This window comes from Ursus maritimus, unplaced genomic scaffold (assembly GCF_017311325.1).
Source record: "Ursus maritimus isolate PB19 unplaced genomic scaffold, ASM1731132v1 scaffold_31, whole genome shotgun sequence".
Classification (NCBI taxonomy): Eukaryota; Metazoa; Chordata; class Mammalia; order Carnivora; family Ursidae; genus Ursus; species Ursus maritimus.
In genome coordinates this window covers 8909041-8926281 of record NW_024425675.1, presented here as the reverse complement: position 1 = coordinate 8926281, position 17241 = coordinate 8909041, and the positions used below count along the sequence as shown (strand labels likewise).

General features: G+C 39.1%; 1 protein-coding gene across 1 annotated transcript; it reads right to left on the bottom strand.

The window, feature by feature from the left end:
* Window positions 1-838: 838 nt before the first annotated feature.
* Window positions 839-17156, bottom strand: PTCHD3 (patched domain containing 3; the record flags this gene model as incomplete). The annotated part of the gene is made up of 4 exons (XM_008683941.2): window positions 839-2695; window positions 5362-5507; window positions 15195-15316; window positions 16257-17156. Coding segments are annotated over 4 exons (2673 nt in total), but the record flags the coding sequence as incomplete, so codon positions are not given.
* Window positions 17157-17241: the final 85 nt, after the last annotated feature.

Below are 17241 nucleotides of genomic sequence, written 5' to 3'. Positions count from 1 at the left end.
TTACAATGTCATAAAAATGAAAGATACTTGGAAGTAAATCTACCTAAATCTATAAGATATTCCTGAGGGAAATTAAAGAAGACTAAATAAGTGGAGAGATAAACCATGTTCATAGAAGATTCCAAATGGCTAAGAGAACCTATTTTCCCCAAATTGATCTGTAGGTTCACTATCACCGAGTCATGAACCCAGAAGGCTTTCTGATAAATTGACAAGCGATTCTAAAATTGTTATCTAAATGGGAAGAACGTAGAATAGCCAAAATGATTTGGAAAAGAAGAAAAATGCTGGACACATTATACAGCCTAATTTCAAGATTTAATATAAAGGTTCAGTAATCAAGGCACTGTGGTATTGGCTTTAGGATAGACAAACAGATCCATGCACAGAAATATAGCCACCCATAAACTGTCAGCGCATTCTCTGACAGAGCTGCCAAATTAACCCTATGCTGACAATGCTGAAAATGTAGTCTTTTTACGAATGATGCTGGAACAACTGGATGGATAACTATTATGGGAAGATAATGAACTTCTATCCACACAACTCAACAAATACAGATCTGTGGATCATAGGCCTAAATGTAAAATTAAAACTATGAGCTTTGAGAAGAAAACATAGATGCATTTTTTTTTTATAATCTTGGACTAGGCAAGGACTTCTTAGAGAGGACACAGAAAACACTGGCCATTAAAAAAAATGATAAATTGGATTTCAAAACTTTAAAGAATTTCAGTTTATCAAAATACACCATTAAGAAAAGCATACAAAGCCCCAGACAGGGAGAATAAATAATCAGTTGTACTTTTACATAATAATGATATAGGAAGTACAATGAAAATAATATTCCATTTATATTATAATATATAAAATACTTGAATTCCAGGCACTCTAACAATGAAACAAAAGAAAAAATAATTGGAAAGTCATACCTTATGCTTGATTGTACAGACTATAATAAAGATGACAACACTTCCTAATTTAGTTAAGATATTTTAATGGAAGACTAATTAATTTTTCTCAGGATATTTTAAATGACATTTTTAAATGGGATTTCCAAGCCAAGGAAACATGCCTTTGTTTTTAGTTTATTAACTATTTCTAATAGTGCATTTTTATCAGATTGGATTGTGGCAATCAGGAATTCTATAATTGGTCTTTGATTTGTTAATGGATATTCAAACAAACCTTCAAAAAAAGGTCAAGAATACTGGAATAAAAATTAGGCCATGAGCAGCCCCAAATACCATAACAAGAAACATAATCTTAAAAAATGTCCTGAAGATGTATGCTTTAGCTGCAGATAAAACACACACCCCTATTACTGTTGAAAGTGCACTTTGTAACACTGGGTAGCCTAGCAGATACAATGCCTCGATTATTTTTTGGTTTACTGAGGGCTTAGAACTGGAAACAAATGCATAAGAAATGTGTGCAGAAAAATCAAAAGAAAACCCTATACAAATGACAAGATTAATCATGGATATGGAATCAAGATTGACATTCCAGAATGCCATGAAACCCGTTACTCCCACAATCACAGAAGCAATAGCAAAGGTTACCCACAAAGAACATAGTGGATGAGGAATTAACAATAAGGAAACAATGAACATAGCAGTTGATGCAACAATGACATTTCGAACAGTGTTTTCTAATATTGCGGTATACTGATCAAAATATATGAATGCCTGGTTATACACCATTAGGGGAATTTCGCACTTTTCGGCTCTGCTTCGTAACTGGGATAACATCATCTTCTTATTGGTGGAAGAAGAAACACCCATGGTCTGAATGAAGCCCCGGGAAGCAATGATTTCATGTGATGATGAGATATTAATATCATACACAAAAAGTGGAAAATGTGTTAAAAAATTGGGCAAACCGTTCATAAAAGTGTCCTTATCGTTTACATCTTGTCTGCTGTTTTCCATGTATTGCACATACTCTCGTAACCAAAACTCTGTAAGATTTTTATCTACATAGTCACTGTTTTCCAAATCTGCCAGACATATTTCCAGTTTTCGCCTAGCATCTTTATCCCAGTAGTCGAGAGTTTCGGTAACAATAACCATAACCCTGGGACCATAATCTGAGAAATATTCTTCTTCTACATTAAAATACGGTGTGATGTAGGAATCGTCACTTGCCAAATTTCGAAGGTCTAGACCTTCCTGCACTTGGAAACACCCATAGATACTACTTATGATGTACAGAATGTATATAAGCACCACAAAAAACTTGGACTCGGTGCTGGTGAGAAAAGGGCCAAAATAGTCTCGAAAGAACAAATTCATTGGATGGACATCAGTTTCTTGTTCGTCCGGGAGAGAATCACACGGGAGACAGCAGGACCTCTTTAATGAGGAACATTTTTGGTTAGGAGTTTCTGGCTTTTTCAACCAGCGCAGACAGACTACTTCTCTTTTACCGTCCAGGGCCATAAATGCTCCAAAACAGGTGATGTTATAAAAATAACAAAAGAGCAGGGTTGTTCCTGTATAGATGCAAAAGTATTGTACGGACCTGAAAGAGGTCATAATCCCCGTATAGAAGGCCAGGACGTTGGTGATGGTGGTAATGGTAATCGACACGGCCACTTTGGAATAGACACTGGACAGCCGCTGCTTGATGTTATCCATGAGGCTGGTCTTCTGCCAGGCAGAAATCATTATGAACATATCATCAACCCCAACACCTGTTAAAAAAAAAAAAAAAAAGGAAACAATCTTCAAACATGTGAATATCCATTACAAATTAAACACATAAACTCAAACCATCTTCTTTGTCCATCTCTTAGGGTTTTATTGATCTCGCCCAATCTGTGCTTTGATACTACTTTCTCTGTGGCTTTCTCTGGTGGCCTCTGAATCTGCAACCGTGTTCACCCCTTCCTCTGTAATGACTCTGGGCTTCGTACGTACTCCCATTATTTGTACGTAGCACGGGCTACTCTGCTCCCAGTCTTCATGTAGGCTGGTTTGATGATGAGTCAGCACACCTGTTGTGGGTGTTAGTCAAAGCAGGATCAGCAGTGTGTCTTGATTCCACTGGACTACCTGAGAGGCCGTTTTCCCGCATACCCGTTGTACGCAAACGCACAGACACATCAACATTCTGATGCTTAAAAGCTAAGCTGGACTCATCTGTTCTACAATCAGCATCTAACTATCAGTGTGGTATGATTTGAGGGGCACCACAGAGTTCACACACACACACACACACACCTCGTTTTCCTCCCAGCCTGTTTTTGCTACCCACAATGTTATCATTTACACCTACTTTCCCAGGTTACGGCATTGTTATCAAAATGCAAGGACTCTTGAGATCAGACATACGCCCAAAGTAAATCTTAAGAATCTCTTTTACATACGAATGCCTCCTAGGTAATTCTATTCTACAGGGATGTTTCATGACTGGTTTGGAATACAGAGGACAGAAGAACATTTGAGGTCTTTGAAATCACCACTGAAAACTTGGAAAGGAAGACTAGAAAGAAGAAAGGGGATTAAGAAGGACAGCATGGCATGTTGCAGATCGATTTCACCTCCCTCAAGCTTTCTACTAAAGTCGACGCTACTTCCGCTCATGTATATTGACACAAACTCAATAAAATAAACGAGTAAATCTATAAAGTGGAGGAAAATGCTGATCTTCGTTTCAATTTGGGGGGATCGTCTCCACGGGAGGGTACTAGGAATTGCAACTTGGCCTCTGATCAGATGTTCTATGGGTCTGATCAAGAAGGCAGAAGGTTCTAAATCAACATAAGTCCACACAGCCTGTCACAAATTGCATCCTGACATCCCACGGCTAGCGGCTTTGAGGATTTCAGTTGTACTCAGTTGGACAGAAGGGAAGAATCAGTACTAAGGACCAAGAATGAACTCACTGACATTTATTAGGTATTTTAAAACTAATTTTATTATTTATAGAACCTTATTCAGAAATTGTCCTCGCACATTTCTCGCTTGAGTTGCTTCAGTCACGCACACACATACACACACACACACAGAGCCATTCACATTCCCGTGAATACACAAACCATACAATACTGGTTTCCATTCAATCAATTATATACACCTTAACCATAGTGATTAACGGCTGTGGGGGATAGTAGGTGGCTACGTATGGCTGTGTACGTGGAAGTGATGTCCTGACGTCGAGCATACAGCTCATCCATTGTCTCCCCTAGGAAACCAAATACTACTTCTTCCAAGCTCCTTCCTTTCTCAAATACAAACACCTTTGTTTTCTCATGCTTGTTATAAAATAAATTCTGAAAGTACAGGAAAATACAGAGAAAAAATTTAAACAACTGTAATTCCACCCTTCATTTTGACATATATCCGTCCAGAATTTGCTCCATACAAATACGCACGTACGACTGTCTCTATTTCGAACACCCTGTTTCATAACCAGCATTTTTCATCTCACCTTATATAGCCACCTCTTTCTAAGGACTGAATAGGATTCAAATTTTTAATATGCAATGTTTGAGGTGCCCAATCTCATGTCGATATGGGATTAGATGGTTTTCAAAACCTTCCTGTTCAAAATAATGCCCAAATGAGCATACTTGTTCTACTTTTTGAGCACTTGTCTAATTATTAGGTCAAATTCCTAGAAGTGGACTCGGTAAGCCAAAGGCATTCCCTGTTTAATTTTTGAGTCTTTTTTTTTTTTAAAGATTTTATTTATTTATTCGACAGAGATAGAGACAGCCAGCGAGAGAGGGAACACAAGCAGGGGGAGTGGGAGAGGAAGAAGCAGGCTCATAGCGGAGGAGCCTGATGTGGGGCTCGATCCCATAACGCCGGGATCACGCCCTGAAGGCAGACGCTTAACCGCTGTGCCACCCAGGCGCCCCTAATTTTTGAGTCTTTTGATTTGTTGCAAAATTGGACTAAAAGAAGGGTGTACCAGTTTACAATTTTCCCCCAGCAGGCTGAGTGTTCATTTCCATACAACCTTCCTCCAATCTTGCTGATATTTATTAATCTGATAAGGAACAAGGTGTCTCACTTTTGGTTTAATTTGCATCCCTTGGTTAATTGAAAGGTCAAATTATATTTTTTCTTCTATTTCCAGCGATTCATATTTTGGATTTTTGGGTGTGTGTGTGTGTGTGTGTGAACCACCTGTTCATGTCCCTTGTCTGTGTTTTTCCATTTGGGTTTCTAGATTTTTCTACCTCTAAAGACACGTAATTCAATTTGATTTTCTTTTTTCCTGTCACCTCATTTTGGAACTATAGCATCACCTAAATATAATTATTTTGCTTAATGTAACCTAAATTCCTTCCCTCATCTACCCTGCACCCCCACATATACAATGCGTAGCCTCGTGTTTTGTTTTACTCACCTAGAATAAGAAACGGTGAATTTGCAACTATGATCACAAATGGCACCCCAATGTACAACATCAGACCAAAGCCGCTCACCACTGCCAAGGCAGCAGAAATCACTCCAAAGGCTGCAGCCCACATTTTGTTGCGTACACAGTCACACCTGTAAATTTGGAGGGGAAAAATCATGGGTTTTGTGGTGGTGCTTCTGTACTGAAATTCCATCAGTTTATAACATTCTCGGCTTGGGACACCTGTTCAGAAAGCTCTTGGGCAATAATTCCCACACCTGTCTACTGGAGACGTTTAATTCCCAGGCACTATCCTAGACCAAGTGGGAAAAAGGACAGAGGGAACAGAAAAGTTATCTGTGCTTTTACCAAACTTCCTGGGTGATTCTTCTGCAGCTCAGCAAGCACTACTCTACTGATTGGTAGTTGAGAACCACAAAGATATACTAAAACACTTCCGACGGTTAATTCCACTCTGCTCTTCAAAGGGCTCAAGTGGAATACAACAGCAAAGGGAGGGCAAGCTGTAGCAGAGAAAGTACCCATGTCCAGTGCTCTTTTCACCCAACCCTTGACTCCAGCTAGCCACAGAGGCAATCCTAAATAGCTCCTGTATTTCAGAGCCAGTTCAATAAGTATTGTGGTTAGCAAAATGTAGAAAGACTCCTCCTAAAACGTTGTCAAGATTCTCATCTACTGCTGAAGTGGGCTCTAGAAAAGTTGCTAGTAATTGCAAAAGAATTGGAAATGTAGTCCATTTTGAATAACACAGCCTGTGCCTGTTTCCCAGAAATGGGAATATATAGACAGCATTTTAAAGTATGGATTCAGTACTTCACCTACCCAACAACCACAACATTACATTTTTTTAAAAGATTGATTATTTATTTATTTATTTATTTATTTGTCAGAGAGAGAGAGAGAGCATGCGAGAGCAAACAAGCAGGCTCCCAGCTGACCAGGAAGCCCAATGTGGGGCTCGATCCCAGGACCCTGGGACCATGACCTGAGCTGAGGGCAGACACTTAACCAACTGAGCCACCCAGGCGCCCCCCACATTACATTTTAAAATACTGACAACAATCTCTGGTTTTATATTTCACTTGCTTGTTAACCGTTTCAAAACAAATGACTGATACTCATCTCCACATATTTTTAGAAGGAGAGGGAAACTAAGTTTGGGTTGAAAACTGGGGGTCAACTATGGAAATGGAAGCACCGATTCTAATACAGCAAGAACATGACTAAAGACCTCTTACTGTTGTAACAGTAAAATAGCTAACCTTTCTTATTATGAAAATACATTTCTACACCATGGTTGTATTTCACTTTTTTCCAACCCACTAGTGCTAGGAGTTAAATTCAGGGCCCCATATCAACCACACATGCAAAATTCTAGAGCAAAAGTAAGTTGCTTTGTTAGAATAAAATTTGATTATCATAGATACCTTCTTAAAACAATACTGGTTTATAGCAGTTTAAAATAAGAAAGTAACAAAGATGAACCTTGAAATCAGAAAGATTAAGGAGGATAATAATTACATATGACACATTTATTTCCATTCCCTCTTTCAAGTTTCCGGACTCTTTGGTGTGAATTTTTCAGAGGATTGGGGAGTATGACTATACTTTGACTAGTTGCTGAGTTGACTTTCTCTCGATGACCTTTATTTTAGTGTTCAATAGACAATGGAAGAAAAAATTTGGAAGTGGAACACTGTAGGAGTTCGGTGAATACACTTGCAGATATTCCAGTCCCCTAGAAGGATTTTGTTTTAAGCAGTTTATCAGAATGACCTAGGAGAGTCTTAGAACTTTAGATTTCCTGGAACCTAGCTACACAGATCCTGATTCAGTAGGTTTGTAGTGAAGAAGCAGAATCGATATGTCTAAAACTTTCCTCATATGATTCCAGTGCTCAGGCTGATTTGGGCATCGCTGGCAGCAAAATGGCCAATCTTCTGAATTTTTTATTCACTTAGCAGAGAAGGGCTAAATTAGAAATTATTGCACTTAGAAAACAATCTATATTTTTCATGCGAGACCCACATCTTCCTTGAAAGGCAAAGACGTCTCCCATGAGTAAACAATAATTTACAGTGTATTTGAGAAGGGAAAGATTTTCCAGATTGTCTCAGAAACTAATCTAATATTTGGGGTAAGTTTTGTCATTTCCAAAATGTGAGACAATTCTGAAATAGTCTAGAAGCTCAATATATCACTACTTGCTGTAGAATAAGGTTCAAATTAGAGCATAAACTTGAAAAAGTCTTACTATTGTTCATATGACTTTGCTATAAGACAATAAATACAGAACCCTAAAATGAGTTCAAATGAGGGTTCCGTGTGAGGCAAATGCATGTACACAAGGAATAACCTTCATATGTAAGGATATGAGACAAACAGGATGGGCAATGTGTTAAGGACCGTCTAGGAGGCCACGCCCAGAACAGAGATAAGCGATTCTCAGTGATAACGTAGCAGTAGGAGTGGGAGATGTCTAAGGAACTTAGAAACACTCTTAACAGGGGAACTGGTTTTATTTTTGAGCCCAGAGAAGGCATGAATTGAACCACCATGCCAGCATCTGTACCTTAAGAATTTTCCTGCCCCCTCTTCTTGGGCATGCTCCAAGCCAGGAGCCAGCTTAGCAAGATGGGAAGTAGGAAGAGAAGTGATGGAAGAGGGCTGGTTGAGTCCCTTTTTACTCCATTAAGGGCTACCCCACGCAGCATGCTCTGGCTAGGGGTACTGAGGGGCACCTGAGCTTTGGATCTAGTTACCAGTTTTGTTTATTACATGGATATGGACATTTTAATTCTGACTGGCAGATTTTGTCTTACCTAAGAATGACCCCAAAAGTCACAGGGCCTGCCTGCGTTTTCATGGGGCAGAGGAAGAACTTGCTCTACCTACAAAACTTAAAGGGAATAAAGGGAGACAAAAAGAAAGTTGCTTTATGTTTATGCCTCATGAGTCCTATGTGCTCGGTATGTTGGCTACACACATATCAAGTCTTCAAAGACAAACAGAAATCATTTTCTAACTGCCTTCGGTACAAGAGTCTCTGTATTACTGTCCATAATCATTTGTAAAGATAAGAACTGATATAAACTTGTATCTTCAGAACCAACTATCTAGTAGAAAGGTTTTGCCAAACCAGTTGTTGGTACCTTGTAGATTCTATGCTAGTTTAACTTTTTTTTTTTTTACTCTACTGCCTTTCACAAGATTGAATTTTGTCTTTTTCCCCTCCCCATTTTTCCTCCCTCACTTGCTCCCTCCCCCCCTCCCGCCTACTCTTCCTCCTTAGTATTTTGGTTTGTTTGTTTTCTAGGGGATGTGGTCTGTCTTTCTAGAATAACAAAGTTGGGAGGTAGTTTACTGACTCTAGAGAGGTACCCACTGTGGTTCACTCCCTCTACTACTGGGCCTTCATTTTTCTCTACGTTAAAATCTAGAGAGTTGAATTCTATCATTTGTTCCCAAACCAACCTACACATGAGAATCAACTAGAGATGTTTTTGAAATACAGATGTTCGAGCTGAGCCCCCAGAGACTTGATTCAATAGGGCTGGGCCTCCGAACATGTGGGTTTAGAGTTCTCTCTGTGACTCTGCTGTGAGAGTCACTGGAATGATATAATCTGTGGGGTTCTTTCTACACCTAAATTCTTTTGTTTACTGATATTTTTCATATTTGAGCTTTCTGATCACAAGAGCCCCAATTAACCCTAATGCCTAGATAATAATTTTTAAGTGCTTAACAAGGTAAACCCCACATTAGAACAATAAAGATACCTAAGTCAATTAAATTAAAATTAAATTAGAGATTAATTTTTTAATATAATTAAAAGTACTAGTTCAAACTTATAATAGAAATAAGGACTTGCTGTTTAGTTCTATCAGCATATCTGCCTCCAAATGGAATAATTAGTCATAATTGGCACAATATGTAAGGTAAAAAACATATGCCAAATCAAACAAGACTGACCACAATTCCCTTTTACCTTTTTTTTAAAAGATTTTATTATTTTTTTGTCAGAGAGAGAGAGCGAGAGAGAACACAAGCAGGGGGAGTGGCAAGCAGAGGGAGAGGGAGGAGCAGGGTCCCTGCTGAGCAAGGAACCTGATGCAGGACTCAATCCCAGGACCCTGGGATCATGACCTGAGCCAAGGGCAGATGACGTTTAACTGACTGAGCCACCCAGGCGCCCCTGGCCACAATTTCTTTATTTCTTTTTACTATTCTATCTGATTGCACACTATTGCTAATGGGGGGGGGGAGGGAGTTTTCAACAACAACAACAAAAATTACAAGGTATACAAAGAGAGGAAAGTATGGCTCAAAATATGTACGAAACAAAATAAATCAACAGAAATCATCCTTGAGGAAAGACAGAGATAGGACTTACTAGACAAAGACTATAAACACTGTTCTAAATATGCTGACAGAGCTGAAGGAGAGCACTGACAAGGAAATAAAAAAAAATAATGTTTGAGCAAAATGATAATGTAAATAAAGAGATAGGAAATTTTTAAAGGAACAGAACAGAAATTCTGGAACTGAAAAGTACAGTAACTGAAATGACAAAAAAAAACAAAACAGTAGAGGTGTTCAACAGCAGATCTAACAGGCAGAAGAATCAGTGAACTTGAAGATAGGACAGTTGAAATCAGGGAGCCTAAGAGGCAGAAAGAAAAAAGGATCAAGAAAAGTGAAAAGATAACCTCAGAGATCTGTGGGATACCAGCCAATAGACCAACATACACATTATGGGAGCTCCGGAAGAGACAGAAAAGGGGGCAGGAAGAATATTTGAAGAAATAATGACTGAAAACTTCTCAATTTTTATAGAAGACATGAAGCTACAAATCCAAGAAGCTTAATGAACACGAAATAGGAAAAACTCAAAAAGACCCAGACTGAGACACATTATAATCAAACTGTTGAAAGCCAAAGCCAAAGTGAGTCTTGGAAGCAGTGAGAAGAGCAACTCCCCACGTATAAGGGATCCTTAATAAGTATAAAACCTGATTGCTCATCAGAAACCATGGAGGCAAAGGGATAGTGGGATATTTAAAGTGTTAAAAGAAAAAAAAAAGCCATCAACTAAAAATTCTGTATCCATCAAAACTGTCCTTCAAAAATGAAGGAGAAATTGGGGCACCTGGGGGGCTCAGTTGGTTAAGCATCTGCCTTTGGCTCAGATCATGATCCCAGGGTTCTAGGATGGAGTCCCATGTCAGGCTCTCCGCTCAGAGGGGAGACTGCTTCTCGCGCTCCCTGCCGCTCTCCCTGTTTGTGCTTTCTCTCTCCCTCTCCCTCTCTCTTTTAAAGATTTTTAAAATCTTTAAAAAAATGGAGGAGAAATTAAGACACTCCCAGATAAACAAGAGCTGAGGGGGCTTATTACTATTAGACCTGCCGTATATGAAATGGTAAAGGGAATACTTCAGATAGAAATGAAAGAACAATAAAAAGTAATGCTAAGTCATATGAGGAAATATAGGTCTTGGTCAAATATAACATCAAATATAATAGCAAGTATTATTATATTTTTGGCTTATAACCCTACATTTTATTGCCTATAGAATTCAGAACATAAAAATAATTGTAAATCTATGTTATAGGCATACAGTGTATAAAGATGTAATTTGAGACAACAACAACATAAGGGGGGGACAGAGATGCATAGAAGCAGCATATTTGTGTGTGTGTGTTTATGTTTAAGAATTATTTATTTGAGAGAGAGCAAGAGTGTGAGTGGGGGGAAGGGCAGAGGGAGAGAATCTTCAAGCAGACTCCATACTGAGCACAGAGCGTGATGTGGAACTCAGTCTCACCGCCCTTGAGATCATGACCTGAGCTAAAACCAAGAGTCAGACACTTAACCAACTGAGCCAACCAGGCACCCCCGTATTTGTGTTTTTGAAGTTAAGTTGGTATCAATTTAATGTAGATTGTTTTAAATTTAGAATTATATGAATCTCCATGGTATTGACAAAGAATTTCTCACAAAATCATTGCCAAAGGAAATGAAAAGAGAATCAAACAGGTCATTAGAAAAATAGAAACTAAACATTCAAGAGACATAATGGATGAAATGAGGGAAAAAAGCTATAAGATATACAGAATACAAATAGCAAAATAGCAGAAGTCTTTCCTTATCAGCAGTTATTTTAAATGTAAATGGATTAAACTCTCCAGTCAAAATGTGGAGATTGACAGAATGGATAAAATAACATGATTCAACTATATGGTATCTACAAGAGACTCAGTTTAGATCCAAAGACATAAACAGATTGAAAGTTAAAGAATGGAGAAAGATATTCCATACGAATAGTAACCAAAGGACAGCAGGGGTGGATATACTGATATAAAACAAAATAGACTTTATTTTAAAAATGGTTAAAAGAGACAAAGAAGGACATTATATATTGATAAAAAGGCCAATTCATCAAGAAGATATAAAAACTACAAACATACATGCACCCCCAATAGAGATCCAAAATACATGAAGCAAATATTGACAGACTTGTAGAGAGAAATAGGTAGCTCTACCATAGTAGCTGCAGAATTCAATATACCACTTTTAGTAATGAATAAAACATCCAGGCAGATAATCTATAAGGAAACATAAGAAATGGACAACACTATACATCAGTTAGACCTTACAGAGATATAGAGAACACTCAACCCAACGATAGCAAAACATACATTATTCTCAAGTGCACATGAAACATTCTCTGGAATAGATCATATGTTAGATTACAAAACAAGTCTGAAAATGTAAAAATATTGAAACTACACAAAATATCTTTTCAACCAACAATGGAATGAAGCTTCAAATCAATAATAGAGAGAAAACTGGATAATTTAAAATATATGGAAATTAAACAAACTATTAAATAACTAATGGGCCAAAGAATAAATCACACGGGAAATTAGAAAATACTTAGCAACAAATGAAAACAAATACACAGCATACCATAACTTACTGGATGTAGCAACACCAATGCTCACAGATAAATTTATGCTACATTTAAAAAAGAAAAAAAGATCTTAAATCACCTTATGGTACTAGACATCTTGTAGAAATAGAAACAAAACAAAACCCAAAGATAACAGAAGGAAGGAAATGAACAGATTAGAAAAGTAAAATTGATAATAGAAAAACAAAGGAGAACCAACAAAAGTAAAAGTTGGTTATTTAAAAAAATCAACAAGCTGACAAAACTTTATCTAGAGTGACAAAGAAAAAAGAAGATCCAAATAAGTAAATGAAACATGAAAGTGAAGATATTACTACTGATTTTAGAGAAATAGAAAGGATTATAAAAAATACTATAAACAACTTATACCAACAAATTAGATAACCTAGATGAAATGCACAAATTTCTAGAAACACACAAATGACCTAAACTGACTCAAGATGAAATAGAACAACTCAACAGACATGTAACAAGTAAAAAGATTGAATCAGTAATCAAAAACCTCCCAACAAAGAAAAGTCCAAGACCAGATCATTTCACTAGTGAATTTTACTAAACAGGTAAAGAAGAATTAACACCAATCCTTCTCAAAGCCTTCCAAAAGCTTGAAAAGGAAGGAACACTAATACCAATGCAAGACAAAGACTACAAGAAGAAAACTACAGATCAATATCTCTTATGAATATGGATGCAGATATCCTCAATGAAATTCTAGCAAACGCAATTCAATAGCACATTAAAAGTACTATACATCATGACCAAGTGGGATTTATCCCAGGAATGCAAGAGTGGTTCAACATGGGAAAATCAATCACTGTGATATGCCACACTAATAGAACAAAGGGTATGATCATGTGAGATGATCACGTGATCATCTCAATAGTTGCAGAACAGGAATTTGACAAGATCCGATACCCATTTATGATAAAAACACTCAAAAACCAAGGAATTGGAATGAACTTCCTCAAAATGATAGGGAAATCATCAATCTCACCTAAAGCAACCTATAGATTCAACACAATCTTTATCACAAAATTCTAATGGCCTTTTTTTTAAGAAATGGAAAAGCCAACCCTCAAATTCATACGGAATTGCAGGGATCCCTGGATACCCAAAATAGTCATGAGAAAGAAGAAAAGAATTGGGAGGACTGAGATTTCCAGATTTCAAAACTCACAACGAAGCTAGAGCAATCAAAACAGTGTGGTACTGGCCTACCAACAGACATCTAGGCTAATGGAACAGAATTGAGAGTCCAGAAATAAGCCCATACATCTACAGCCAATCGATTTTTGATGAGGTTGCCAAATCCAATCAACTGGGAAAGAACAGTCTCTTCAACACATGGTACTGGGACAACTGGCTTTCCATATGTGCAAGAATGAAGTTAGACCCCTACTCACACCATATACAAATATGGACTAAAAACTGATCAACAACTCATATATAAGAGCTAAAACCATAAAACTCTTAGAAGGAAACACAGGGCAAATATGCACGACCTTGGACTTTTCAATGGACTCATAGATGTAACACCAACAGCATAAGTAGCAAAAGAAAAATGATAAAAGATAAATCGGATTTCATCAAAATTAAAAGCTCTGGTGCATTAAAGACATTATCAAGGAAGTGGAGACAGTACACGGAGTGGGAAAAAATATTTACAAATCATATGTCTTTTTTTTTTTGAGAAAAGGGAAAGAGAGAGAGCGCAAGAGCATGAGCAAGAGGGAGGGGCAGAGAGAGAGAGAGAAAGAGAAAATCTTAAGTAGGCTCCACGCCCAGCATGGAGCCTGACTCGGGGCTTGACCTCACAATGCTGAGATCATGACCTGAGCTGAACACCAAGAGTTGGACGCTCAACCAACTGAGCCACCCAGATGCCCCTACAAATCGTATATCTGATAAGGGGTTAATATCCAAAATACACAAAGTACTCACTAACAACAGGACTCAACAACCAAAAGACAAACAACCCAATTAAAAAAATGGGCAAAGGACTTGGCATAGACATCTCCCCAAAGAAGAGAGGCAAATGGCCCACATGCACATGAAAAGATACTTAACATCATTAGTAATTAGGGAAATGTAAATCAAACCACACTTCGCCACTACCCAGATGGCTGTAGTCAATAAAACAAAAGGAACAAGTGTGGGCGAGGATGTGCAGAAATTGGAACCCTTATACATTGCTGGTAGGATACAAAACGGGGTAGCCTCTGTGGCAAGCAGTTTGGCGGTTCTTCATAGAACTACATAGAGAATTCTCATACAACTCACCAATTCAGCTCCTAGGTATATACTGAAAAGAACTAAAAATAGGAGCGCCAACAAGTATTTGTACACCTGTGTTCAAGGCAGCATTATTCACAATAGCCAAAAGGTGGAAACATTCCAAGCGCCCATCAGCAGGTAAGTGGATAAACAGTACTATTATATATGATGAAATATTAGTCAGTCATAAAAAGGAATGAAGCTTTAATACGTGCTACGTCAAGGTTGAACCTTGAAAACATTATGCTAAATGAAATAAGCCAGTCACAAAAGAACAAATGTTGTATGATTCCACTTATATGAAATCTTTAGAACAGGCAAATGCATAGGGATAGAAAGTTGATAAAGGTTAACTGGGACTGGGGTTCGGGGGGGAACCGTGGAGGGTTACTGCCTAATGCTTATACAAATTCTGTTTGGTCGTAATGGGTGCACAACAGTGTGAATGTAATGTCACTGAATTGTACACTGAAAGATGATTGAGATGACATATTTTATATCTTTTATGTGTATTTCACCATACACAAATATTTTTTAAAAAGAGTTGAGCAACCAATGAAACTGTTTTACCTGTAGCATGATGTGATTGCAAATAATATGATTAGAAGGTATGCCAAGTGAAACAAAGGGATCACTGTCATAGAAGTTGCTTCAAATTCCAGTTGTCTGGAAAGTGATGTAAAGTAGACCACCTGCCACAAAAATATACTCAAGTAAATAACTTTTCATTCCAATATTTGCATGTGAGTTATAAACACTCTCAAAACACTATAGCTTATTCATTGAAACAACATGTTAGAATTTAGTAAAAGATCAAAATATGTGAACTATGACTTTAAAATAAAGAAGATAACATAGATTTGCTTCTTCCCACAAATTCATGGCATGCTTTCCAAAGTTTCTTGCAAAAACCCAAAGTTTAAAACTCTTGAATATACAAAATCTGAGTTCTATTTAAGACCATGAAATCATTAATAGCCACAGAAAAGTGTCGCTTTTTCTAAATTTTATTAGGCTGTTGTCTTTTACTATTTTAATTACATTGATATTTCAGAAACATCTGGTATTCAAAGGCTTTTTCCAGTAGTGGTCTCACTTGGACCAGGCTTACTCACAAGTATTAGTAGGCTTGCTGGCCCAGCATTTGATAGCTAGCATGTGCCTGGCACTATGCTGTAACTTACTTGGAAAATGCTGAGCCGGTTCTCTTTACCAAAACACCATAGAACTTCTGCTTAAAGGTTTTGTTTTTGTTTTGTTTTCTTTTCAATGAACTCCAAACAAGTTTTAGGGGCTCCCCCAAACAGCAGAGACTAACTAAAAGGAGGAATCGCAAAGTCACTTGACTAGGAAACCTGATGATCAATGTCTGTACGGAACAGACCTACCTTGAAGATGAAGGATTTCTGTTTTCCACCGGAATATTACTAAGGATTTAAGATTTGTGACATCCTTTGATGTGTGAGATTAAGGACGTTGGATTAAGTACCGAATCGGGCAGAGCACTCCCAGCTTCAAGTCAAGGACTCCCATCCAATAATCAGGGAGTGCTCCTGCTATGATCCTTTGAAAAAGCGACCTCCTTCCTCCCACCTTCTCCTGGCCTCCCTATAAAGCCCAGCCACCAGGTACCTGGATCTTCTCCAAGGCCAGACTTTTTTCGATGTTGCTAAATTGGTTCAGGAAATGGATCAACCACCTCTTGCTAAGCTCGTTGACCTCTCCATCCTCCGTCTGCAGGTAGTACAGTAGCCGCATGGCCTTGGCCTTCATGAGTAACTGGGCCATTGCCGTCCTCTTGCCTAGAAAGGTTCCTCCAATGGTGCCGGCCAGGTAGATGGGCTGCCCTGCTTGGCTGAAGATTGGGAAGGTGAGGTTTCTCAGGTCGAGGTTCTTGTTCATCTGCCAGGCGGACAGGAGTGGGTTGGAGGGCACGCAGAGGCCCTGGTTCTTAGCGCACACCTGATTGTAGCGGATCTGGGTTCCGTTTTCCTCGGTCACGTACAGATTCTGTACCGCGTCGTCCAATCGACTAATTTCTTCTAAGATTTCTTGTTCTAGCAGTGAGGCAGTGTTGGAGACCGCCAGAATACAAGCGAAATTGACTTCGGTGCTCTTCCTGGAGATGGAGAAGCGGTAAGAGTCGTTGGCGGTGAAATGTCCCTGCACAAAGCGCCGCTCAGCCTTGGCCGGGCTCCCTATGGGGGTGTACTGCTCCTCGAGGTTTTCTTCCTCATCTTTGGGCAAGTAAATCAAGCCCGTGCCCAGAGCGGCCGTCAGCACCATGGGCGCCAGCAGGAAGATCCAGGGGTGCGAGCCCACCTCCCACCCCAGCCTTCCGAAGGCGCGGGAGAGGGGCGTCTCCAGGCAGTCGGTGTGGCAGCGGGGTCTCTCCGACAACTGATTTTCCGACCGTGCTGCCCGCTGGCTTGAACGCCGGCTCACTGACACCGACTGTGAACCGGACGCCCCAAGGGGCTGCGTGCGCTGCCCTGAAGCCCAGTTAAGCTCGGGTTCCCGTCCTTGACTTGACTCCAAGAGCCGCTCTGACTCCTGCTTGGAGGCGGGGAGCGGCTCTGCCCGCGGGCCTGCCTCCACCCCCGACGGCCTCCCGGAG